This window comes from Strix aluco, chromosome 3 (assembly GCF_031877795.1).
Source record: "Strix aluco isolate bStrAlu1 chromosome 3, bStrAlu1.hap1, whole genome shotgun sequence".
In the NCBI taxonomy this organism is placed as follows: Eukaryota; Metazoa; Chordata; class Aves; order Strigiformes; family Strigidae; genus Strix; species Strix aluco.
In genome coordinates this window covers 76,950,056-76,977,796 of record NC_133933.1, presented here as the reverse complement: position 1 = coordinate 76,977,796, position 27,741 = coordinate 76,950,056, and the positions used below count along the sequence as shown (strand labels likewise).

Below are 27,741 nucleotides of genomic sequence, written 5' to 3'. Positions count from 1 at the left end.
TTATTTACACATTTTCCGAGTGACTGAGGAGGAGACGGGCCACGCCACGGTTCAGGGGACAGACGTACGGCAGTTCCGCGGTGTTCACGCCGCACCGGCCGGTGGAGGAGGTGTCGCGTTGCTTGGCTGTAGGCAAGAGTCAATTGACTAGCAAATACACCGCCCCCAAAAGACAACTAAACACCACAAAAGAAAACCGGTATTTAATGGGGGGAAGTTTGGGGCTAAGGAGGCGCTCAGCCGGGCAGCCCGCTGGCCCGGCTCCCCCCTCGCCCCTCCCCAGCGTGGAGCTCAGCGGGCGGGACGGTGGCACCAGCTTGCAGGGACGGACCCCCACCCCGGGGGAACACTCACCCTGGGGAGGGGACACCCCCCGGGGAGGGGACCCACGCCCCCCCCCCGGCCCCCGCCCGACCCCCGGCAGCGGGGAGGGGGGAGCGGGGGCGCTGCCGCCGGCGCTGGCGCCCCCTGGCGGCCTCCGGCGGGCGCGGCCGGCGGCCCCGCGGCGCGCAGGGGCGGTCGCCTCCACACACGGCTCCGAGGGGGCTCCGCCGCCGCCGCCGCCGTGACGGGCCGTGACGGGCCGGGCCGGGCCGGCCCGCGGCGGCAGCCGTGCGCTGGGGCTGTGGCGAGCGGGGAACAAAGGGGATCGAGGCGGCGCAGCGGCGGCGGCTCCGCCGGGGGGAGGCACCGGCTGGGCGCGGGGAGGAGGAGGAGGAGGGAGGAGGAGGGAGGAGGAGGAGGAGGAGGGTCGCCCAACTGCTGCCACTTCGTCGACCGTGAGCGGCACTCGCTGGCGGCGGCGGCGGCAGCCCGCCCCTCGCTGCATGGCAGCCCAGTGAGGGAGGAGCGGGCGAGGGTCTGGTGCTGCCCGGAAGCCGAGGGAGCCAGCGCCGGCGGCGGCAGCAGCGCCCGCCGCCCTCCCGCCGGGATGCGCCCCGCTCTCCGCCCCGCTCTCCGCTGAGGCGCAGCCCCGCCGCGATGCTCTCCCCCGAGCGCCACCGCCACCACCGCCACCCCCCGCCGCCGCAGCCGCCGCCGCCGCCGCACCACCCGCCGCAGCCCAGCCATGTCGTGGCCACCATCGAGAACCTGCCGGCGGAGGGCGGCAGCGGCGGCGGCAGGAGCGGTATCTCCGCGCCCTCCTCCAGCGTGCGCCAGAGGATCAGGAAAGTGCTGAACAGGTGAGGCCGAGGGATGGACCAGGGCTCCGGCGGCGCGGCGCGGCTCCCCGCCTCGCCGCCGCCCGCCCTGGGGCGCGCAGGTCCCGAGGGCGGCCGTCGGGGGAGCCCCGGGCCGGCCCCCCTCGGCGGGGTGGAGCGGTGGGGCAGCGAAGGCTCCGGCGGGGCGGCTGGCTCCTGGCAGCGCCTTTCCCCGTGGAAGCCGCGGTCAGGGCGCGGTGTCGCGGAGCCTCCCCCGGCCCGTTGTCGCCTCTGAGGTGGCGGCGTGCGGCGCGGCCCCGGCCCGCACCCTCCCCGCCGGGGGCTGGGACCGCGACCGGCGCCGGTCGCACCTGCCCTGCCCGCGGGCACACCCCCACAGCCGGGCCCCCGCGCCTCCCGCCTGCTGCGGCTTCCCTGGCCCGTCGCGGACACGCGGGGGGCGGCGGGGAGGAGGGAGCCGGCGTCCCCGCAGCCGCAGCCCGGCCGGTGGCGGAGGCGCCACCGGGGAAGTTGGAGCGCGGGCCCCGGGCGAGGGGGGCGGCGGGGAAGGGGCAGCCCCCCCCGTCCCGGCGGGGGCCCGCCAGCAGCAGCCCGGCGGGGCCCGATGCTCCAGGGTGCCGGGGGGCCCCGGGTGGGATTTTTGCCCGATGTCCGCCCAGCTGGCGTGGTCGGGGCGAAGCATCCTCCGGCTCCCCGACCGGGTGCTGCCGGGGCGCCGGCTGGCCGGGTCGGCTGTGCGTGTGGCTCGGAATTGTCAGTGCAACAGTGCAACAGAGGAAAACTGCAGGGTAGTCGGGGTAAATTATTTCCCCGAAGGCACAAGGAAACACTGGAACCATCGTACTTAAATCCTTCATGCTCGCCTCTTTGCCACTTGTTTCTTCTGCGCTGCATTTGATAAGGGCTGAGGTTTTTACTACAGACCAGAGCCTATCCGGAGCCAAACTGGTTGCACTTCTCCAGAAGGAGTCTCTGAGCTCCTGGCTGAAAAGCCAGCTGAAGCCATCACTTCTGTCTAATGACTTTACGTGCTAAATAGAGTAGTTGCGCCGTTATGAGCAGCAATGGAATGGTGCGTACCAGTGTCAGCCCCATTGTCCCCGCTTTAGTTTTGGATACGTGTAATATGGATGAGCTACTAAGAAAAACAGCACTTCTGTCTGGATATACTAGTTCTGAAGATGAAGGTGTTGACTCTTTCAAGCTTTTAAACATTAGGAAATTATCATCGTTACTATCTTTCTTACAAATACCTGAAGGTATTTGACTGCTCACAGATCATTGCTGTTTACATGCAATTAATTAGCTGTTTCCATTCAAGGAGGAGCTTGAAAAACATCAGTAAGGGAGGAAATATTTATCGTTCGTTATTTGAGCATGAGAAGGATTGAAAAGAAGTTGAAACAAGTAAGAGCTGCTTCAGCTCAAACTCAATTACACGTTTTCTTGCACATTTGCATTTGCAACTCTCAGTATAGTAAAATTCACTCAGTTCCTCAAGCCAATGGTCTGTGTCATCTTAGGTGTCCTGTGCTTGTAAAATCCTGCTCTCCTGCAGCTTGGTCAACCTGAGGTATGTGTCTGTCCTGAAATAAGACACTAGAGAAAAGAAATTTTCTCAGGGGCAGAGAGAGATGTATGAAGATGTGGTGAGGGGATCAGATACAGAAGCAAAAGATACTCAAGGGTGGTAATAGCGACATTTGGGAAGCCATCAAATTTACCACAGTCTTCATGGCTGGGAGGTTTTGGATTAATTCATATAGTTCAAGCAGTTACCATGCTTAGGCATATAGATGACTCAGCCATAGATAAAGAGTCAAATCAATATTTACAGTTATATATACACATGATTGAAATAAGACTATCTAGATATTTTTTTGAAGGGGGGAAAGGGTAGAAACTGGCTGTGGTGACCAAAGTTCAAATCTCTCTTCTTATTCACAGACTTGAATCTAGGAATGAGATCTCCCATTGCCCAGAGAAGCACCCTAACAAATAGGAGCCCAGTCACTTTCACGTGAACATGTTCTTTTCTCCTTCTCAAACATGAAATGAGAGTCAAATTTTTGCAAATTTATGTGATTTATGGAGAGGGAGGAGGCTTGTTACTGTGGTGTTTTAAGGCAGCCTTTTCTTTGTGTAAGAGAATCCTTAGCCCATCCCACAGCCTGTATCAAAGGAAATTTTGCTGGAGTTAGGTTTCCTTCAACTTTACATGGGAACTTATGACTCAGCGCATGTATCGTCATGGCTTTCATGCAGTATTTCTGTTGATACAGTGAAGTGAATCCTGACACAATGTTTATGTTTTCATCTTCTATGGAAACATTAGCATGCAAATGTGTAAGGGAAAGGAAGAAATATGTATGCCATATCACTGAAGAAGGAGTCCAGAACAAACCAAGCATTGGCTTCTTCAATTAATGTTTTTCTACTGGAGAAGGGTAACAGTTTCCCTGTGCTGTCTATGCTTTGTGTGGACCATTTGCTTGAGACCCATTTGTGAAAGGTTCCCCATTGAGTCACTGAGTTGAGCTCATGTGTGCTTCTGTTTTCTGCTAGACAAAGTGAGGGCTCCTCAGGCAGACAAACAAAATAAAAAGGTTGACAAAAGCTGGGATTGCTGGAAATCTGCTTGTAGCTGGTAGAATCACAGAATCAGAGAATGATTTGGGTCACAAGGGACCTTTAAAGGTCATCTAGTCCACCACCGTGCAATGAACAGGGACATCTTCAACTAGATTGGGTTGCTCAGAGCCCCATCCAACCTGACCTTGAATGCTTCTAGGGATGGGGCATCTACAACCTCTCTGGGCAACCTGTTCTGATGTTTCACCACCCTCATTGTAAAAAATTTCTGCCTTATATCTAGTCTGGATCTACCCTTTTCTAATTTAAAACCATTACTCCTTGTCCTATCGCAACAGGCCCTACTAAAAAGTCTGTCCCCAGGGAGGGGACAGACTGGTATGGTCAGGGAGGAAACAAGACAGCAGGAGAGTGGGGCTAGACACTGGCAGAAACTGAGGATTATTTCTCTCTCAATTTATATGTAGTAGTTTGGTCACCCAGGCACTTGGTGATTCCTGAAGTGCCTTCGAAGGCTCCTCTTAAAATTTCTTTACAAGCTATGGAAACTTATTTTAACTTCACCTTCCAACTTCTCCTCCTTGTTCACTCAGTAGATCCCAAGATAATAGCGAAACACTGGAACAACCTCCCCAGGGTGTTTGAGAGAGAACGTACTGAAAGCAGAGCTGGTTGACTGTAAAAATCTATTTCAGTGATCACAGCAAACACTGCACTCTGGTTTTCTGTTATGGCCAACTTTTTCACAAAGTAAAACACAAAACTGAAGGGTCAGAATCATGGAGGACTGGAGGTGCTCAATGAAATTGTGGGATTTACTGGAATAGTTTGGATATAAATTCTGAGCTGCCAGTGATGGTGAACGGGACCTGCTGCAACAGGAACAAGCTTCCTGTTATCCTTTTGAAGTCTGGAAAGGATGGCTTTGAATTGCCGTGGCATTAAGGAGAAATGTCATGGTGATTACATGCTGCAAATACGTTCCTGGACCTGTGACTCACACCCGTGGTCCATGAATCCCAGCTGCAGCGCCCTGCCTGGTACCTTCCTTGTAACATTTGCTGAGCAGGTGTCCCTGGCTGACCCTGCCCTGCTATATTGCAGGGGAGAGAAAGAGTAATGTTGGCTGCTTGATTGCTTGCTTGCTTCCCTACAGCCTCTGCGAAGCCAAAATTGGACTCCACCAACTCTGTCTGCTTGTAGAGGACCACTTAATAAGCAGTGACTCACCTGCTCCGCATTACCTCCCACCTGTAGTGGGAAGCAAGAAAAAAAGGAGAAAATCATGCGGTTTGGAGTTCTGCGGTTCTCCATGCCTCCACCCGACACCTGTGTACTTCAGAGATACCTGTTGGTGGGTCTGAACTCGCTCTGTCTGGCTGTACTCCAGCACAGACGGGTGGCTTGTCTCCCTTCCTTGCACTCCCTGGGTGACCTGAAGGGTCAAGAGCAGAACATGGCCTGTGGCCCCTGAAGCCTTTTGAACTAATTTACAGTCGATCTCCTCTTGGGAAGGCTGTTTATCACCTCTTTAGAGGAACACTGCCTAAACACAGGGGTAGGAGGTTGCCAAACAATCTCTTTGGGGGATTCTTGCAAATTATCTAAATGAGAGCCAACAAATGAGGTACCGGCTTATACATGGACATTATCTCTGTAGTCCTAGGCACCAGGACAAGGAGGGAAAATGAAGTTTCTGCAAGGAAAATGAGTTAATATCTTTAGATACTGTGGCAAAGTTATTTTACCTGAGTAAATGAGATTATTCCAGGAAACAAAAACCACACTAGCTGCATCGGTAAACTCAGGTCTCCAAAGGAACATCTAAGGCCCTGCTGTTGTATTGCCTTCCTTGATGAGGACTTTTTAGAAAGCTGGATGGCACACATATTGTTCTGAGTTTATTGACTTCTATCTTTTAGTACTTTCTTAGGGAATACCTGCTATAAAATCTAGCTGTGCCTTATCTTGCTGTTTCAAGGACGTCTTCATGTGCCTTTTCTTGCTCTCTGTTGTTAAATGGCATTTCGTATTTTTCAGAAATTTCCTAAAAATCATATCAGACTATTAGAGACATATTCAACTTGATATCAGAAAATGGAATAAGAGTAACTGAGGCACTCAGTCTCATGCCATCTTTTAAATAGCTTTGTAGTTATGTTCTCTGCACTAGCAAGTTGTGAAAGCTTTCTCTGGAGCAGTGTGAGTCTCTCTCCACTTCTTTGCTCACTTACTTTATCAGATAAATTTTAACCTTGTGCATATAGCCAGTGTATGGTCTTAATTATCACTACCTTTCTTAGGAAAAGGAAGAAAAAATATTGTTGCTAATAAGTATAATTCATTAAGCTAGGCAGTGATTTATTGAAAAAATTATATGAAGAAAAGCAATTTTGATTTGTCTTGTCGGAAGACCTGGCTGTTTGGGTGGTCTGAGTAGAACTGTTGCCTTTTTAGTATGTTACAGGGCCAATTCATCCCTTGTAATGGAGTTGAGGAAGAATCTGGCCTACTAGCTGGCTAACTTTGAACTTGCAGTCATGTGTCAAGGCTACTCACTCTTTAGAGATGAGAGCTGTTTAAATGACACTGCAAGTATCAAAAGCTATAACCCAATGATTTTTTTTTTTTTCTAATAATGCATATCCACATAGTAAATCAGACAGAGGGAGTTTATGTACTAAAAAGAACCTGAAACTGAATAATAATAATGAGATTGAGGCAATGTATTTCATTGCCCCAAAGCAATAACGTCTTCCAGTTGACTGGTCCAAACCAAACAATTTATGGCATTTTTCCTTAATGAAAAACAAGTCAAGGATCAAACATATCATTTTTGGAATCCAAAAAAAGAGTGGGTATTCATAACCTCCAGTTGCTTTTCTTTTTCTTCAAAACAAAAGGATTGGCCTCCTTTGGAATTTTTATTCTTAAAAAGCACAAATAGCTTCTCAAAGTCCACTCAGAATAACAGTGACTGTAAAAGAATGAGCCTGAGCACAATTCAGATAGCTATAGCTCTTCTTTTACGTAAAAATATTGATACCATTCAGAAGTAAGTCAAAGAAAATTAGTTCAGAGCGTAGATAAAGCAACTAGGTTGCTTTACTGTTGGTATTATTCTTTTTGGTTGGGGAAGTGGGAAGGTCGTATCTGCCTGTAGGAAAACATCCTGGGAGAGGACATAGAAATCAGCTGATGAAAAATTGTCCACTGTTTCCTTTTCTCATTATTTCCTTGTAATCACCATTTTGAAAGCAAGTGACCTCTGCGAATTAGCTACGCTCCCAATGATTTGGGTGCATAAGGGAAATACCTGTAAAATGGGAGGAAAACATGCTCTTCCTTTTCCCCTCCAGACAGCTTATTTCAGTGAGTGCACACTTACTGGCATGCCATAGTACACTTAAAATGCTTTGAATTTGGGGTAAAGAAGAGCTAAAGTACATAAAGCTTCCATGTTGCTGCTATAGCAGGTTCTAGAAGTCTAAGTATGGTTTAAAAGTGTCTGAGCATGATTTCCTTAACAGGTTTTAGAGTCAGTGTCAGAAAGCTTTGTCCCCTTTGCCTCGCTTTTGCTCCTGAGAATTTGCACCTTAGGAGATACAAGCCTTGCCAGTCCTATTCTGAAATAGGAATTGTTTGGAGTGATTTGATACAGTTAAGTGCACTGTAAACTAAACCCGACAGCCCACATACTGATTGGGAAAAGGCTTTTCCTAGGAGGGGCACTTTGGCAAGGCAAAATATGTGGGTGTCTTCTGTCTACCTATGACATTCAGAAGGTCAGTACTTACTGGGTGCCTGTCTGTAAGTGGGAATTTTTGACACTGGCTGTGCCGTGGGCTTTGGGAAGGGGTTACTGCCTCTTGAACTAGGGGGGTTTCAAAGGAGCAGCACTATAAATGGCTCCATAGAGAAAGCTGGAGGAATGGACAGAGTGGCTCTTATGGGATGGACAGAGCAGCTTTAATGTGCTAATGAGGGGAAGGCCAGATGCCAGCAGCGATCAGAAGGGCTCTTTGTGGCTCTGTCTCTTTGGAGATGGCTGGAGTCTCTGTCCTTATCGGGGTTGTTTCTGCAGGGAGAGGGAAACACTGGGGCTATTAGTGAGGTGTTCCCTTCCTTTAAGTCAGCAGATAGTTTACAGATCAGCACGTGAATACTGATTAGGGCTAATTACCAGGCAAGCTTAGGAGAAAGAACTTGCTGAAGAAGCTTGACTTTAAAAAGCTGCAAAAAATCGCCCCCCCCAAACTCACCAACAACAGAAGACTCAAAGGCTTGTGAGCTGAGCTCAAACTCAGCTGAAATCACCTGTTGCAAGAACAGCTGTATGGGGACTCATAAATTGCTATGACTGTAAAGTGTGTAAGTATTGGTGGTTGTGAAATTCATGTTGTGAACCACGTAATCTACCTGTCTCTGCTTATTTATGTCTGTCATCTGTCTCTCTGGGACTTTTACTGAAAACACGCCAGTCTTGAAGCCTGTCTTTCAGCTTTCTCTGACTTGGTTTCTCTCGTGATTTAAGAAAGCATTTCTTCGATGCATATTCACTCTCTGTCATTTTTCTCAGAAACACCAAATGATTGAGGTAGCGGGTTTGACTCCCATGCATCACATTCTTCTCAGTACAGCTGGAACTGAAGAGCAAATGTCAGAGGAGGGAGTGTCCCCACAGCCTAGCTGTGCTCGGTGAGAGCACCTGTGTGGCAGTACTGTGCTGTGCTTCTGCAGGGAGCGCGCCTGCTTTTTGGCATGTGCCACAGTACATGGTGCTAGCCAAATAATTTCCTAGATGGAGTGGATGACCCTTGATCTGACCAGAAGGGTCTGCCCAGAAATGACGCCATGTAGGTACCACTGCAAAATATAGTGACACTTCTTAAGCCAGCCTTCTGTTTGTAGCCGATGCACTCATTTCGGCTCTTAATTTCAGTTTCCCCTTGGTGTGGTGGTCAGTTGCTTCCTTAGGCTGCCTTTTTCCATAATGATGCGGGAGGTCATGCTCTACCTTTGGATAGGTCTGACCTGTGGTGACATGTAGGAATTTAGGAGCCGGATAGCGAATTTTCTCTTTGCTGTAACTTTTTTCCTGTCAGAAAATGTAGGAGTCAAAACCTTGGCAAGAAGGATTGGATTTTCTCCGGACTGCATGTTCAGCAGGGTTTCTTATGTCCAGACTAGATTTTTTGTGGATGGAGAGTGAGTAAGACATCATGGTAATCTGGTGATGGGAGTAATGTTATAGGAGACCTGATTTAATTCTTCTTTGATGCATCCCTGAGGGCTGTTGTGAACACATGGACTGTGAGGTTCTCTTGGGATGGAGAACCTCAAAAGGTCATGGTTTTGTCCTAATGCAGAATGGGAGAAGTTTTGAAAATTAAAAGTTTGGAACTAGAAGGTGCTTTTTTGCCCAGCTCATCTCCCAAGGCATTTCAGGCTTCAAGGTGTTAATTTACGAAAGCACACTATGCTTGAAACAGATTGCTGCATCTCTAATACAGATAAATGAGGTAATTTATGTCCGGTAGCAAGACCATAATTATTACCTCCCAAGCCCTAGTGTTAATTGCAACCTGTAAGCCAGTATTAGCTGATGATGGAATGGAAACAAAATTTGAAACATTTATAGTGATGGCCATTAGTTTACTTAGCCCTCTCTGGTGTTCATTTGTCAAAGACACTGTTGCGTGCATGTCCAGAAGCCTGCTTCACTGTCTTTTGTTGGGCTGCATTGATTTTAAAATGGTGCTGTCTCTTGTATGACATTCATTCTCATTACTTTTCTCATCTGGCAAGTGTTTTGATGTCACCTGACTTTTTCGGGTTTCCATTTGGTAGAAATGGAAAATGAGTTAAGAGGGGACGAAATGTTTCCCCCCCATTTGGTGGGAAAGAGACACCAGAGTCTGTGCTCATTGACGTGGAAGAGAGCTCCACAGCTCCACTCCTGGATCTCTCCAGACTAATAACTAAAATCCCGATCCTTCATGTAGCCTTGGGGCTGTTAGCTCAGACCCTTTCAGCAAAAGGGAGAGTTTGAGGGCGACGGGCTGTGTGAGAAGTTGTGGCTACAGGGTAGAAGTAGGGGGACTTCTCTCTGCCTTTTTTTGAAGAGAGGAGGTAGATTGTCTAACTCTTCAAGAGGAGGCCTGAGGCGAGTCACTGACAGGTAGGGGCCTAATGCTCCAAGGGGAGTAAGGCATAAGCTGTACCCTATCCTATGCTTTCTGTTTTTTACCAAGATTTGGATCTTTGTGTATCCAGGTGCCTCTGTGGCTATCCCAGGGTGCAATATTCTTCTGCATGGATCTTTGCTTTTTTTTCCCCCATGATGATGAGACAAATGCTGGAAAATACTTAATAAAATTAAATTAATTACCTTGTGATTATTCTAAGCCCAGATATTTTATGGAGTTTATGTGTTTTCAGTGGCTTCTGCAGCCTGATTTGGGCCATTTACCTTCTGAACTCTCTTCTTGCTAGAAGCTGAGCACCATAATGAAACTGAGCAAGTGTTTCTTTCGTGTTGCTCCTTTCCTTTTCTCTCTCTGCTGCTGATACAGACAGGAAATGCTTTTGATTGTGGCTTTTTAACTCCCTGCTGCCAGTATTTTGAGGTCTGTAGGGACTGTCCTGGGTAGACTGAAAGTAAGGAAGGACAGCAAGTAGCAAGTAGGTTGGGAAGAGTTGAGCAGGCAGCTGGAAAATATTTTAATGGGTATGGGATTTGATACTTGAAGGAAATAAAACTTTAATATTGTAGATATAATTTTCATCAGGCTGGGTATGAGGATTAAGTACCGTCAGGCAGAAGTTTCCAAGTTTCATCAAACGTGGTGGGGAAAAAGCCAGCACCCAAATATATGTAATGATCAGACTAAAGTGACTCATTTTCCTGTGTGACCTACCTGATATGCAGAAGTAACTTTCAGTCAGATTTTGGATATCTGAACCCCGCTGTTGGGTGCCTGGTGTGCTGAGGGGATGCTTTGTAGAAGAATGACTGTTTTTCTGGAATTTAGAGTGCGGTCCGACTCATCCCAGAGAAGACAAAACCTGTGTGTAGCCTTGGAGACCTTGCTCTGTTGCTTCCTCTTCAAGTTCTTCTACCAAAGCTGCTTTGCTTTGATTTAGTGCTCACCAGCATTTTTTGGACAGTGTACTTCAGTGTTTTTTCAGGTCCAGTTTGTAGTGGGGGTGGGGGAAATCATGTCTTTGAAGAGAGAGTCAGCAGAGTCCAGGACATTTGGAGGACTTAATGTAGAAGCACAGGTGCAAGGTGATGTGACGGATGTCATACATGTATGAAGGCACCATTTACTGGCATTGAAAAGGAATATTCCAGGTTTTCTCTCATTTAAACAAATAGGTGACATCTTACCAGAACATCTCAAGGAGTCAGGTAGAGTGGTCAGGGTGAGATGGAGTGCCATGTGGTGTTTGGAGGATTGCCAGAAGCGCAAGAGTTATGTTGCATCTATACTAACCAAGGGAAATCTCTGGAATTCAGAGTTTCTGCTGCTCTAAAGAGGTTACTTGAGTTTAAGACACCAAATAATTCCCTAATAATTCAGTTGAAGAAAGGACTCTATGTGTGTAAGTGTGTGAGATCTTTTAGGATGAACTACAAGTTACCCGAGTTTAACATCCCATTATAAATAAATAAATTATAGCACATTCTAACTTGTAGAAGAATTTCTGTTAAAGTTGATGTCTGAAATTGCTCATACTTATCGATTTGGTAGGTATTACTGTGTTAATGGAACCTATTATTACTCAGCTAGATTAATTTATTAGATTTATTCCTATAATTTTACAACCTATACATGTATTGAGACATGAGCCCACAGAATCAATATCAATTTCTTTTCTTATTTATGAATGGTCTTACTAACATCCAAAATGCTGTTACACTTGAGAGTATTTAGCTGCAATTTATTTTGAAGCATACGCTCCAACAATTTTAAATTTGTCTTTCTTCTTTGTCCTTTAATGATTATTTTTTTCCATGTATGTGGAAAATTCCAAGCATCAAACGAGTCATGACCATACTCTAGTCACTGGGACTAGTCGGCAACTTGAGTGTTTGCAAGATTAGGGCTCTGAGACCAGACCTAATCTTTGAGACACGTTTTGGCTGCCGTTCTGCGCGGCAGCCCCAAAGCAGGAGGGGGAACAAAGGTACAAATGTAACTTACAACTAAGTTGCCTGCCAAATGTAGTATATTTGCATGTTTTTCTTTAAGCAGCGGCCATGCGTGCGTTTATCTTTCAGAAGCGGTGGTGTTTGACTGAGGAGCAGTAGCAAAGACCAACTGAAATGAGTAACTGATGTGGGGCTTCTTTGCTTGCTTCCAGGACATGAGCATCAGACAGGACCTGCTGAAGCCTCACAGTGGGAAGTGAGGGAGGCGGGGGCCAGAGCAAATATGGAGGAAGAAAGAGGTGGTTGCCTCTGCCCACGCTGCCAGTTCAAGACTGGTAGACAGCACTGATGGTAGGGAGAGATAGTCTTCAGGCAGTCCTAACACCAGCATTTCTGTTCCCATCACAGCACCAGTGGTGCTTGGAGATACCTTCCTTCCTTCCTTTGGATGGACCAGAAGTGTTCTGTAACTCTTGGGAAGAGAATTGTGGGGACCAGTTGACCTCAGCCCGGCCTTTAAATCCAATCCAGAGCAGCTCACCAAATGCTTCTGTGGAGAAATCTCCAGCAGCTGCAAGCATACAAAGATAATATTTCACCCAGTGGTCTGTCAGGTGAAACTCCTTAAAACTAACTCTTCTCCAGCCAGCCTTTCTTTGTTGTTTTCCAGTAAAAGTTGCTGAATCCACTCCATATACTGCTCTTCTCACTCCTTTTTGGTCCGTACTCAGCTGTTCCTACTGTAGCTGCCACTTGTGCACCTCTGCAGTTGCTGGGTATTAAAAGCTCAAGCCTGATTAAAAAACCCAGCATACACAGAAAGACCAGTCAGGTGAAAAAGGGAAACAGAGGGGAAAAAAAAACACCCCCAAAACCATCATATATAAGTATGATGCAGAAGTAGGCATCAGAGTTAGAAAGATGGGGAGATGCCCTGTGAATGCTGCCTGCCTGATTCAGTTGTGGGGTTCGAGGCCAAAGCCAGAGTGTGATGATTTGTGTCATCTTGACTGTGCTTGACTAAATGTTACAGGAGAACTGGTGGACAAAGAGCAGCTCAACCAACCCGTTTCAGTGAAGGAGAGGGAGGGGTGGGCTTTTGCCTGTTTTGTTTTCAGGAGAAGCTTGTGTTGCAGCAGCAGATGAGGGGAAGTACTGTGTTTTGAAGGACTTGGGAAGAAGCTACATACAGTAGCTCCTGATTTATAGGACAGCAGTTGTTTTTTTGGCCTTGGGCAAATCTCTCAACCTCCCTGGGTCTGGTTCAGCACCTGTAAAATGGGGATAATTAAACTTAACTACCTGGAAGAGTTGTTGATTAGTTAATGCTTGTAAAATGCTATACAGTGCTATAAAATTCAGCGTAGTACTCAGAAGCATCTGGTCTGCAGTTACTGTAGTGCTTCTCTGAAACTTTATGGGCAAACATTTGCCAAGAAACAAAATGACTAATGTGCGCAGTACATGTAGGCTTTGGGAGACAAGGGGGTGGCATCTTTTCAAAGGCATCTAACTTTACTGTCAGAATACAAGGGGAGGTTTCCTGAGAGCACCTGCAGTGGTCTGGCACTGAAACTAATGTCAGATGAGGCTGGCACTGCAGAGGGGGGCTCTGGCAGGTGGCAGAATTGCTCCTTGCTCCAATCCCAGCTGCTCATTCTTATTCTTGTCCCTGTCCCCAGCCTCTTCCCCCTTTTGTTGTGCTGGTAGAGCTATTTGCATGGTGGCATGGAGGACCAGGTTGGTGGCTTGATCCAGGTGGGAAAAAAACCGAAAAAAAGTTTCTGTTATTGTTGGTTTGTATTTTCAGATGGATCTTCTCTTCAGTGTAGTTTATCATGTGGCTACAAACATATGGACTAGCCTGGTGAAGAGGCTGGTACAGGGGTGAGAACAAGCATCTGGAGAGAAAGTGGGGCTGGGGCTGCTGAGGCTCTCCTGAAGCTGGAGATGATGCCACAAACCATGTTACTCAACCACAGAAGATGTTGCCATCACAGGGGTTTGAAGGTGTGTTAGTGAGCTAACCTTCTTCCTGCTTCCTCAGATGCATTAGGCTGAGTTAATTAGAGACGGGTGAATGGCAGTGTAAGAGAGATCGTTTGGTGAAGAGCTGATTCTGGGTGAAGCTCACCATGCTGTGTGTGAAACTGCTAACAAGGGGGAAGGAGTTAAAGATGAGCTAGATAATTTCTGACATTTGTGTCTTGACACTTTTATTTTGGATACTTACAACATGAATATATGTCACTATGTAAACAATGCACATGCACACACATGTATTGATTTGGCTTAAGAGGAGACTAAAAAACAAAACGTGGTGATGGTGGGAGGAAACCATTTCCTAATCAACTACTCTTGAATTAACACCTAGAAGTTGTTAGAAGAGGGTAGTGATTACCAGATGCAAAGATTCACCCTCTTGGCCATTTCACAGAACTGGGTAAGATAAACGTGAGCTAAGGCTGAGGAATGAATTTGTTCTTAAGTCACAGTTTCATGAACTGCCAAAAGGAGGTCTCACTTCTGTGACTCCCTGCCCCTGGCCAAATTGCTCCTTCTGCTTTTGCTAAGCCAGATCTGGTTCCTGTCACATCCTGTCAGCTGACTAAAGTAGCAGAGAATTAACCTGGCTGAAAAAGGTTGTGTTGTTGCTGGGTCTTTAGCTGACTTTTGATTAGACTAGTCCCTGGACTGATGAGTCTGTGAGCAGGGAACAGGGAGTAGCAGGGGTAGAGATCGAAAAAACAGGGATTGGAGGTAAAAGAAACTGGAAAGGAGGGAGGGAAAGTATCTCTTTCTATGGTTGCAAGCTTTTTATTTGGCTCATCTGTATTGTAATACCGTGCCTAAGCTTACTGCTTGTTTCCAAGATCCTTAGCTTCCTGCCACACGTGCTGTCCTACCTTTGCCCTTGTTACAAACCCTAGTGCTGATTTTCCTGAAAAGAGTAATGATGACCCCAGGTGGGACCTGGTGGGACAGCTGGTAAACAGTCAGCTGTAGCCAATTCCTCAATCACATCATTTCCCCCTATTTGAGTGTACCTGGAGGGGAGAAAGAAGGCAGCCTAACATCTGGTAGCGTGAGTTGGGGTGGAGCTGGTGGAAAAATATGCGCTGTTAGGCCTGTAAGTACTTGCAGTGTGTGTTGTGCTGTTGGAGGTGATGGTGGAGGTGTGATGCAGCCCTATATAGACAACAGTCCCCTTTGTTATACCTTCTATTTATTTTTTCTTAGACAGGGCTGAGTTCAGTGAGGATGGGCATTTGTGCAAAACCTTAATACAAGCATGTTATGGGTTTCCCTGTTGCTAGAAGATGGAATGGGAGCCTTACCCCTGATACTGTTTTTTCACAGTAACTAAAAGAGATGCATGTTCAGCAGGTCTAAAATCATTATATCTAGTGTGTGGTAGTGCCCCTGCAGGCTTTATGATTCACTTCTGCCTCTCTGGCCAGGTGTGCAGTAACTTCTCTGCTGCTGACGGTTAGAAAAATAGCAATTGATCAGTGGCTACTGAACTGGTTCGTCCCATTTTCTGTGATGCCATGCATTGTATTATAGCCTTCTCCTATATGGTGCACTGTGAATAGCTGTTTTTATTTTGCTGATGTGACCTTGGAGGCCTGTTGCCACTCTCTGGCCTCTCTTTTTCTCTGTAGAGTCGGCAGCCATGCGCTTGCTTTCCCAAAAGTCGTGTCTTTGAGGGAGAGCTCTGATCGTGGCTTCAGTTACTGAAATAATTTTTTAAGAGCCCAATATCCACCAATTTGATCACCTCGGGCGTGGTCATACCAGGGCTCCTGGGTAGACAGATTATACTGACATCAAAAGACAGCTTTCTGGGAGCATTTCTTTGTTAGTCCTGCTTTCCAAATCAATCCTGTATCTTCCTAGCGTGATGTTACATTCTCTCTTGCCAGTACTGTTGTGGAGAGGTGCTGCGCAGTTCTGATGTATCACTTCATAACACCCTCTCTCCTACAGCAGGTAAAGCTGTTGTATTTAGAGCGCCAAAAGCACAGGCACACAGAGGTAAGGAGGAAAATGGGTATTGTAGATGACAATAAGCATAAAATAGTATGGCTGTATACCGTGATTGGAGAGAAATAAGGGATTAACAAATCCAGACACAGAACACCTCCTGCTTTCAGTTCTTCATCATGATCCTATTGAAAAAAACCAGAAGTGATAAGAGAAATTTCAGATCAGGACCTAAAGCTTCCTTAGGTTGTGACTTTCTCTTAAAAAAAAAAAAAATAAAAAAATGGGGGCATTGGAGTTTATTTAGCTTTTAGCAAGTATGAGGTTGTGCTTGAGTTTCCTGGCAAGTTATTTCTATGAGTGGTGGTAGATGACCGCTTTCTGATCCCTGAAGTGGAATTTTAGAGGGTTTCACTTTTGTGACTCAGGTGAGAGGGTTGTGTCTCTGTCCATATGAGGAACTGAATGTGTCATTGTTTACAGGTCTGGGTGTTAACATCAGTATTTTTTTGTGACAGTACTGAAAGCAGGTTTAGCCATGGGATAGCTGTGATATTTTCCTTTCGGGTTATGCTTTTATGCAGGAATTTCTCTGATTCTTGGTTCCCCTTTATTCCCTGAATTATTGTCCAACACCGACTCAGATTCTTTGCTGGGGCTGGTCTTGTTTTGGGGAAGCCTAAACCATTAGTATTGTCACATTCCTGCTCTCAGTTAATGCTTGAACAGTTTGTAAATAAATACAATACTGGCTGGTATCTAATTGATGGGGTGGGAAAAAAACCCACCAATAATCCCACAGAGCCCATGGGCTGAGCGAGTGATCATGTTTGGACTGGGAAGGTCTCTATTAGTAGGCAGTACAGACTCTGTTGATTTTTAAAGAAAAAAACAAAACCCAACAAAACCCCAAACAGTGCTACAGGGCAATGTACAGCAGTTCATGGTTTGATATCAAAAGGAGTGAGTAGGAAGCCAGGGAAGAAGCTTCTGGGTAATTTATGCCAGTGATTGAATCCCAGTTGTTGGGAGTGGAGAGATGCAACACAACAATAATCTCCATCTCATTCTGTCTCTCTGTGTCCAACTATGCTTCTGTGGTGTGGAAATAAATTGTCATGGAGGGAGGACAGACCTGTTTCTTTGCCTTTTGGGTGTTCCTAATGATTATGGCTCTGCTCAGATTTCAGGTAGGCAGAGATTGTCATGTGGCTTGCAATGAACTAGCTTGCATGTGTGGATACAGTATAAACACATTGACTGTTTTTATAAATGCAGTGGTAGTGATGTACTGAAAGTGGGACATCTCTTTTGTATGAAAGACCAATGGTATGAGTGAAGAAAACATGATAGCAGTGGAGGAAAAAGTGATGTATCAATTCTTAAGATGAACCTACCTGGATCCCAAAATACATGGTACCCTCAGTTATGTTTTCTTTGCATGTCTGACATTTCCCCTTTCAACCTTCTCCCCCTACGTGCAGCCTCCCTCCAAAGCCACAGCAACACCATAGTTGCAAGATTTCCTGTAAAGGAAGGAGGGGTATGGGCAGAGTCCCCCATCCTCAGTGAAGAGGGTCTATTATAAAGGATTAATTACGCCCAAACAATGCAGCCCCTCGAGGAGCCCGTTACCCTTTTGAGATGCGTGTGTGGGTAAGAGGGCACACTGCAGTCCCTGTATCCCAGCCCAAGTGCGTGTGGTGTGATGCCCTGGTTGCCATAGCAATTAATCGCCGCTTTTAAGGGCTGGTGTTGACTACAAATCCCTGTAAATTGCCCAGAACACTAGTTAAAGCTGCTCCTTAGGCACCTTTCTGTTCGATTTTACCCCAGAAGATGGAATGGAGAGGTTTTTTTCCTCTTGGTGAAAAAAGCAAGAATAACTTTGTATATGCTGTTGGACTGGCTTTCACCTTCCTGAGCTTGCTGAGACACAGGGAACTTCTGTGAAGAACAACTGTAAAATAGACGGGGATATGGTGGCTTCCAGCTCTGTGCATGTAGTCTTCATGTGACCAGCAGATCATGCATGCCTGGGAAATGTAACAAGCACAATCTTTGAGAGGTGCGCATGTTTTTCGTGTGTGGTTTTTTTTTTTTTTTTTTTAATTCTTGTAAGGTACCAATTAATGTGTATGTCGTTGGCTTTTCTTTGTGCCTTAAAAAGAACAACTGGGAATTACTGTGCTGTTGGTATCAATTTATGTAACCATGATGGAAATGAAAACCAGCTACAGCAAGACTGTACTCTATATTTGTCTGTTTGCATAGGTAACAGGAGAGAAAGAGATGTTTACTATGTCATTATTCCAGAAACCTGAACAGTGGTGAACACAGTTCTTGAAAATCTTCCTCTAGGTTAAAGCCCCTTTCATTTGAAAGGCAGTCTTAATTTCCTCAGTACATTATTAGAATGGTTGGAAAATCTGTCTAGAAATTTCAGAAGTTTTTTCTTCCTTGGAGGCATGAAAGTCGCTGTTACCTTTAATGTTGCTTCTTGGGGGGGAAAAAAAACCCCAACAAACCCACACCAAAAACAAACCCCATGAAGGGAAACAAGTTTAAAGGGTAAGTTATCAAATGCACAATATTCTCCCTTAGCCTTAAACAAAGGGATAGGTACGATTCAGCAAGGTCTCTTTTTTTTTTTTTTTTTTTTTTTTAAATGTCTCCTTGATACATACACATTTGTATACACAACATAAGTGTGTGAAAACTTGCAATTACTTTTACTGGAGATAGTGAGTAAGATGTTGGCATTCTTTGGTATGCCAGATCAGAGTCAAACGTTGTGATAAAATAGACTAGGTAACTTGGATTATCAGTAAGATTAATAGCTGTGCATGCTCAGTTCGTGCTATATAGCCTGATCTGGATGATTAGTTTAGTCCCACTAGACAGAGACACAGGAATATACAACTTACAGGACTGTAGGAACATAATATTGGCTTGTTCTATTTTTGATATTTCAGTACTTGAGGAGCATCAGGTACTACTGTTGATAATTAAACTGTGTTTGAAGTCCTGTTTCATCTTACATATGGCAAATACAATCTTTCGGGCTTGGTGAGGCTGGAGCAGCTAAAGGAGAATCAATCAAAATGGACCCAACCCACAGTGTATGGCTTTGCAGCCATCATCTCTTCCCCTTATCAAACAGTTTTAAACTGAAAGTGTGCAAGATTGCTGTTCGAGGACTGTAGGCTATGGTCTTGTTTATTCAGTTTGTATCCCCCCGGATCAGCTTTCCTGTGTGGAAGAACCAGTTAAAGAGCATTCTCCTCTCTTCCTTCCTTCCTGTTCATGGAGCCTATGGAAATCCCTTTCCCAGGTTTGCATTGTTCCTAGTCAGCAGAGACTCATGAAAGGCCCTGAGGCAGATGGTGTTTTCAGGGTAGTACTTTTTCTCCTTGTTATATAGTCCTGGAGGTGGTAGTCAGAGGAGGTAACATCCTCTGGCCTTGTCTTGCCTTTGACAGTCAGAGCCCCCTCTCAGCATCCGGATCGAGAGGGCTTGCAGGGGATGGGAGATAGTGTGGATTTCAGTTCCTGACACACTTGTAGCAGCTTTTCATCCAGGATGATTCTAATGATCAAGCAGAACAAGGATTTGAACTTTGTATGCCCATATCCATGCTGCTGCCAGAAATACCAGACTGTAGCCTCTTGCCCTGTTCTTGCCAAGAAACTTTGTTGAAGCCAGTATTTTTTTTTCCAGTACAAGGTTTTCTTTCTTTTTTTTTTTTTTTCTTCTTTGATGCAGTATAATACTATGATGGTATTTTTGCTTCACTGGAAATATTCCAGGCAGCCCTGCGTACCTGAGCAGTGCTTATCTTGAATATGTCAGTGTGATTATGCAGGTTCTGGTGTTGTGCGGTGCATTGTATTCAGCAGTCATCCTGTATTCTTGCAGAAGTCCTGAAAACTTCCTTTCATCCTTCTCCATCTGTTGTGGTGCCAGGACTCCCCTCTGTGAAAATGGCGGACCAGGTTCTTGGGGCTCTTCTTGGGTGAAACTCCCCCAGGTCCCAGTGGGACTGTACAGAGGGGCTGGTGGACGCCAGGAGGAGGTATCCTAACGTGATAGTAGGAGGCTGAGACTGCTGTCTTCAGTTTCAATATCTTGAAGCCCAGCAGAATGACGTATAACAGCTTCTTGCACTGCCAGCAGAGGCAAAGAAGAAACTTGCTGTTGTTTGAGAGCAGCGGATACCATCCTGTCCTCTCCAGCCTGGTAACTCCCAGCAGCTTGTGTTAGTGCATGGGCTCCTCCAAACCAATACATCTGGGGAGGAAGACCTCTCTCACATCTCTTGTCCCAGCCGCTTTGTGAGGGGCTTGCTTGTTTGATGTGGTAGAACTGAGAGATCCCTGTCCTATTTTTAGAAAGATGTGTGCTAGAGAGGGGAAAATCAACTGGTATTGTAAGATAAAGCAATACTCCGGTATGGTGTCACTGAGCTGTCATCCGCTTGCACCCGCAGTCTCCCAGCTGCCGAAGCTGAGCTGTGCCAGGGATGACGGAGAACAGTGCAGAGCGGGTGGGAAGAGAGACCTCAGCCTCAAGTTGAGTGGTCCATACCTGAGGTTTCCTTGCTAAAAGCCCTGGGTCCTCACCACCTCTGGACCACCAGATGGCTGGCGGGAGCCACTGTGGTGTGTGGCAGGAGCTGCTGCCCCTGCTGCCTGTGTCACTGCTGCTGGCCACAGCCCTGCACTGCTCACATGAGACGGCTTTTGCACTAAGCCCTGCAGCGTTGTGCCTGCTCTGCCTGCCCTGGAGCCAGTGCTGAGAAACAATTTTATTTTATTTTTGTCTTCTAGTGCTTTGTTTTTGTGAAGCAGTAGTTGGTTGCCCCTTTTCCTCTGTTCCCTGTGTGGCTGCTGTTCCCTTCACCCCCTCACCTGCAGCTTCCCCTTCTTTCTTCTCCCCAGCTTGGCTGCCTCTTCTTATTGCCCTTCCCACAGAAGAAGATATTCTTGGGCAAGGGTCAGATGCTCAGGTCTCGTGGGGGAAGTAGTTCAGGGTTTTGAGACTGAAATAGCACAGCAGCTTTTTGGTGCCTGCTGGGAGGAGTCGCTAGGCTGTATCCTCTACCCCCACTTCTCTGGGCTCTTGTGGAGGTATTTGTCTCAACTTAAACATGTGCAGGCTTGAAGGGGCTTTGAGGAGAAGTGAGCTGGGTCTCTTTTCCCATGGTTTTAATCTGTTTAGCATGTCTCACTAAAGCAACATCTCTGATTTAGAAATAAATACAAACTTTCATTAAGATTTGATATCTGTGGTTGAGATTGTTCAGTGTGACAATAACCATTGGAAATTATGTCTTCGTGGCATCAGATTCACTGTCACCACATGCTGGGTTTTGAGTTGCTGTTCTGGTGTCATGCTCTTGGGGCTATGAATCTTCCATCCACAGAGAAAATCATGTGAGGCACAGCATCCCCTCTAGTGGAAGAGCAGTTTTAACTGATTTAATATATATCCTTGTTATGTTATTTTTAGCTGCCAAGATTAATGCTGTAGTGGGATAATTACAATGTAGTGGTATGAACATAGAACAAAGCCTCTTTATTTTTAACCAACGTTCTGACATGCAGTCCCTGCCTCTCGAGCAAGGCATTTCCCTGGTTTGCTTCTGGTTTTCCCCCTTGGATGCAAGCACCAGCCCTACATCTGGAGACTTGGACTGTTTAATGAAAAAACAGGAAATATAAATGTTACTAGTTTGTATTGTAAATACAGGCTGGCAAGGGAGAGGAGCAGCCATGGTGAAGGAGAGTAAGAGGCTATAAAGGCCATGGAACAGGTACGGAGGAGTCTCTTTGATCTTTCACTCTAGCTCAAGAAAACATAAAAGGGCAATGTAACTAGGATGCTGTTGAATTATATATTATATTGGCACTGAGTTCTCTATTAGTTTCATTTTGGTAACACTTTCTTTCTTGCCAACAGGATAGTCTCTGTAAGTAAGCTGCCTCCTCATTTACTTGCATGGCCTGATTATATACAATTATCCCTTGACTATTATGACTTTTAAAATTAATATTGAGCTCATCCAGGTAGTCATTCTATGATTGCATCTGAAATACTTCACTGCTTTAACTGACCACATAAATGCACATGCTTCAACCCCCAAAATGGGAAAAAACATTCTGACAGCTTCATTGCATTTCTTCAGCTTTCTTACCATTGGAATCGCTTGTCACAATAAGAATGGTCTCCAACATCATTTTAAATAGATGGTACCTTCTTAACAGAGGTAAAACTGAGAGTTAGTAAAGTACATTCTAGAGCTCTTATGTCTTAAAGTTGACCTGGAAATAGTAGTAACAAACCTGGGCAGAAGGTTTTGTCCAGCCTCAGATCCAAACGTGTCTGCAAGTACACCTCTTTGCCTGCTTTGCAGCTTGCATCCTTTGCAGCACGTCCACATCCTCCTTAACTTGTGGAAACTTCTGTTCCATGTCTCAGTTCTGTGTTTCCGATGCAGCGGTATCTTTACTGCTTAAGCGATGGAACACAGATTTCTCTACTGTCAGAGGCAGAATAGCCATCTACAAATGCAGTGGTCTGGCTGTGATATGATAACCTTCATAAGCACAGACAAGCAAAAAAGATTGAGATTCAGATAGTAGCTTAAAAAAATACTAGCTCCCTAGTTTTTCATTGAATTTTCATCAAATTTTCTCCTTGCTGTCTTTGCTAGAAGTTTTTGTGATACCGTCTTTTTCTGTTAAGTCCTAGCTCTGTGTTGTCTTGCAATGTGCTCTTAGAAAAGATGTTATATTCATTTTGGGGTAGGAAGGCTGAATGATGTGAAAGAACATGTGCTAGCTAACCTGTATGTGCTACTCATTTTAGGGGGCAAAATCTGAAATTCTTACGTATTTTTTGTGCTGTAGCAGAAGGTATTTGGGACATCTCAGAAAAGACATAATTAGGACTAATGGGATAGATACACAAGTTGGATAATAGAAAACAGGACTCGATAGAGAAAGCTATTTGAATTGGACTAATCTTTCACAGAAAAAGAGAGATCATCCAAACTAAATCACAGGAAGCCCCTCCAAACCCACATGGAGGAAATTGTTCTCTGCTGATGGGAGGAAGAGGGAGGCACAGATAATCTAAACCATCCTTTGTATCTTTGATTTCTGGATTTTTTTTTTTTCTTGAGCTCTCTGACAAAGCTGCAGTTTCAGAGTTATTAAAGAAAGGATTTACATTAAGACCTGAGGATTGTTATATCACTATGGTGTGCTGTTTTCTAATTGTTTCCCTCAGTGCAGGGTTAGTTTGTCATGGGCATCCTTCCTGTGCACGGGCAGGTATGAGACCCTGAGCAGTGGTCTCTGGTTGTCCCACCGCAGAGCCCCCCATGCCCTTCCCCTCCGAGCAGTGATGGGGATCAGAGTGGCATCCCAGACTGTGGCTGGTCTCGCCCTACAGGGGTTTCCCATGACAGGGAGGAGAGCAGCATCATCCTTCTTGGCGGCTGCTGCCGCGTGGGAGAGTGTACATGAGAGCAGGCATGACTGTAGCCCCACTTCTTTGATGTGCTGCTGGGCTGCTTTGTGTGATGCAGTCTTCTGGTCCCCTCCTTTGTGGCACCTAAACTGTGATTAAAGCCTCAATGAGTGTCCCTCCGCTAGGCAACGGGGAAACAGCGACTGGAATCTGCTTAGTTCATTGATAAAACCCAAGACTGAAAGAATGATGATGCCTTTGTGCGAGTGCATCCAGGCCTCTGCAACAGGCTGGCTGCCACCAAATGCTGCTGCCTGAGCCTGCTATCGCTTAATCTGAGCCGCTGGGAAGTTGCCTCGAGACCCACTCTGAGGTTTTAAATCTCTTGTGTTAAAATAACGCATCGCCCCAAAATGTTGCATGAACTCGGGGGCCCAGGCAGCTTTTCCATAGAACTGTGAGCAGCTGGAAGCAGAAATGTAGCTGAGATCTGCTGAATGATGAGATGAAACAGCACTTTGTAGGCTGCTTTGAAATAAAAAAACCAACCAAACAAAAATAGTGGTGGGTGGTGATTTCCCCCCCCCCCCCCCCAACCACAAATGTGAAACAATGGCTATCTCCTGGTAGCCAAATAATAAATAAGCTGAGTGTGAGGTACATATTTCTCTGCCTACTGGCCTGAGAGCAAATATCACATCTAGAATACATGGGTGAAATTCCATGAAGCTACTGGAGTTGCACTGACTTGAGGTAGTGATCTCCTCGCTCTAATTATTATTTCTTATGGAAGCCCCAGTCGCGCTCTGAGGCTGTGAATGGGTGGAATTTTTCTTCTAAAGCAGATAATCCAGCTGCTTGGCTATGAATGGGGGATGGCATGTCTTTCAAATTACCACACAAACTCTGAGCACATAATGATTTTCTGAGATTTACAAGTGGAACTGTTAAATTAGTTTGTGATTTAAAATGAATTTTAAAGTTTGCTCCTTTGAGAATTCTCTGGCTGCTTCTTTTTCATGGGCTAAGCAGAAAAATAATGCAGAGCTTGCGCCTTCTTTTTTTCTTCCCTTTTGTTGTTTTTTTTTTTTCTTTTTTTTTTTTTTTCTGTGCTGTAGTGCCTGAAAGCATGATGCTTTGTTTGACCTTCAGTCTCCTGATGCTGATGGAAGAGGCTTAAGAAGTTTTCCTTGTAGCCATTTTTTAATCGTTGTAGATACAGAGCTGCTGCTTAGAGTAGACATCTTCATGCTGGAAGAGAGGAGGAAAACTATGGTTCCTCAAAGGTTAACTAAACTGAAAAAAGGTGGAGAAGGAAAAAGAGGAGAGGAAACTTAAGCTCACTTTTTGGTTATGTCAAAATGCCAGCCATGATGCAGCCATCAGCTAGCCGCCTTTTCTTCATGGTGCAAATGTTGTGTTTTTCACCTAAGCAGGCTCTGCTACCTGAAGCAGGCTTGTCACAACCAGGAGCCTGAGTTATTTCTGCAAGCTGGAAAGTGCTAAAAAGTGAACAATTTTCACCGATAACTTTCCAGTGTGATTTTTTTTTTTTTTTTTTTTTTAATTTAGTCTTTTAAGCTCTGAGTTTTGTTACATGTTTAATAAATATATGTGTGTTTAAATTTAGGAAACTAAATCTCGCCTGTGGGGAAGTCACAGATCCTACTTTTGCACCCTTCTGTATTATCTGTATGAGAGTTTAAGCAATGCTACACCTTTTGCAAAATGGGGTTTAGACTTCTAAATGATTTATGCTACTTCTGCAATTTTGGCTCCTAGACTTCAATGATCATCAAGTGTTTCCAAGTTTCCTGGACATAGGGTTAAATTTGATAGTGAACCCATGTATAAAGAATAGTTGATTAATACTAATGTAGATTGAGGTTTGTTTTCCCTGATGTTGGCCATCTCTAGACTGGGCCTTTGGTAATACACGTTCCCTCTGTGCTCAGTGGAGTAAGAAGGGCTCTCCCAGATTATATCTTGTCCTGTCTTAAAATGGGTCCTTGTTCTCTGATTGTGCCTGTCTCTCTTCTTCATGGAAGAGTGAGAAGAAGTGACCTGGCAGGTAGTTTCTGATGGCTTAAATTACAGGAGAGAGATTCCACTCCTAAATGAATATTGATTGCTCTCTTTGTCTTTTTGAGGGAATCAAAAAGTCTGTGACAAACACTACCTGATCGAGACTGAGTCTACCTCCTCTCCAACACATATATAACAAGGTAAACTGATGTTATGCAAGAGAACACTGAAGTTAAATGAAAGCACATACACCTATCCAGGAACATTTGGGTGGTGCTAAGAACAAGGTTTCTCATGTCATGTTGTAATGGCTAGAATATGGTCTCTTCTGTGCTATTTGAATTGGGGGAAAAACACCTTATTCGCTTTAGTAGGAGTATGAAAGGGTGGAATGATGCTGGCGAGAGCATCAGAAACGAGAGAGAAGATGGGTGTTTTTAGAAAACCTTTTAATTGATTTTAATGTGTTGCTTTTAATGGCAGCATTTAAAAGCCTTTTAGTAAATAATCTCCTCAGTACAGACATTTATTTGGAGAAGAAACATCTCCATGAGAGATTTTTTTAAATGACAGATGACAGTGCTTTGTGCTATAGGTAAATCAAGTAAATGGTGTTTTAAATACCCATTGATTTCCTTCTCCCAGCCCCTGTACTTCTGCTATATTTCATGCTGCCATGCTGTGTGATAATACTGGGCTGTTGTACAGCTAATATTACCACTCCAAATAGGTGCAAAAATAATCCCATATTTTGCCTCGCTTTTGGAGACAACATTGGAAAGATTCTCAGCTGGATAACACCAGGGCAGTTCTGCAGTGTTCACACTGAGGAGTGAATAGTTGTGGGAAGCTGTTAAACCTAATCCTTGTTGTTAATGTGTAATGTGTTCTTTCAGCTTTAATTTTTATCAGTTTGAGGTAATTTTACGTGACTGTCTGTGTTATGTAGAAGCAGCAGTGAGTACTAGACTTACGTCATTTAATAGTTCTTGTAACTTTAATGAAGGTTTCGTATCATCAGATCCCTTTAGAGTTTTCAGTGTATAAAAACTTGCTCTAATTTTGCAGAGTGTTAAGGCTTCTAAAAAAAGCACAAATCACATACAGATGTCCTATAATACAGCTTGTGTTTGGCAAGGTGCCAGACTTCAGGTGTTCCTCTAATAAGACACAGATATATCTCTTTCTTCAATAATGTCACTCTGCCATGGAGCCACCCAACAGAGTACAAGGAAAGTGTTGTTTTCCTCCTGCTTTTGCTTTCTACTGTTAATTGTTGACATTAGGAAGAAGCAGTACTGAGCATGGATAGCTTTTTGTAATCTGTAGATACCATACTTCAAGTTGTCTTCATCGTCAATATGATATTAATGTATCGTCACCATTTGATACCATCATCTTGATATTAATATGTTGTTTGATAGGTTCCTGGCATATAACCATTGAGATGCAGTCTTCTTCTAGGAAGTGTTTCACATTCTCAAATCCCATTTAGTTGAGGCACGGTTAAGAATCAAGCCTTTAAAATAACGTGTTTTGTGAGCATCATCTAGAACTCTCAGAAATCTGTCTTCTACCAAGAGTTTCAGAGTTCTGTAAATATGCTCCTGTCTTCAGGAATAAGACCTGAGTTTGGGAGATCTAACCTGGAATTGTGGTACCGTAAATGTCAGCATCAGTTATAAAAGGAAAATACATTCTGATTTCCCATGGACAAGTAAAAGGTGGGGCTTTTTAACAGCAAAGAAGATAAAATTTTCCATAGTCTGACGGTAGCATCCTCTAGCCTGCTAATGTAGTCTAGTGTTTTGCAAATAAGCAGCAAAGTTGCATAAAGAAGGTGGTTGCAGTACAAAATGACTAGATAAAATTAATTCAGCTTCTGTAAAAATAAAGTCACAGATCTTTACCTCAGTGATGTTGCAGTAATTACCCTCAGCTACTGCCTGCTAAATCTTGGTTTAATCTGAAGTGACATGCTCAATTATAAAACTATAAATTTGGGAAAGGAAGAACCTGCCTTGTCTTTAGCTGTAATAACATACCTAATTCTAATCAGAGTTTTTTATCTCACTAAATACATTTAGCAAAAGACTTTCTAATAGTTTGATATCCCTACAAGAAAAAAGAACATGCACAATCTCTGAAGAATATAAAACATGCAATCAATAAGGGAAGTTGATGAAATTATTTGTCGGTCAATAGAGGGGAGGTGGAGTCTTCTGCTCTGTGACACTGTAGTGGCTGCAAATGTTGATAGCTAAAGAAGAAACACTGAGACTGACTGTGCAAAACCTGAGATGTGTTTCAGGTCTGGGAATAATCCTCTCTTTAGATCT

General features: G+C 44.9%; 1 protein-coding gene across 1 annotated transcript in view; it reads left to right on the top strand.

Moving 5' to 3' along the window:
* The first annotated feature begins 751 nt into the window (after positions 1 to 751).
* Positions 752 to 27,741, top strand: part of SLC35F1 (solute carrier family 35 member F1) — a 255,971-nt gene continuing 228,981 nt past the window's right edge. Inside the window, exon 1 of the mRNA XM_074819268.1 lies at positions 752 to 1,184. Coding sequence (XP_074675369.1) covers positions 982 to 1,184 — 203 coding nt within the window. The 5' untranslated portion in view covers positions 752 to 981. The remainder of the gene's footprint in view (positions 1,185 to 27,741) is intronic.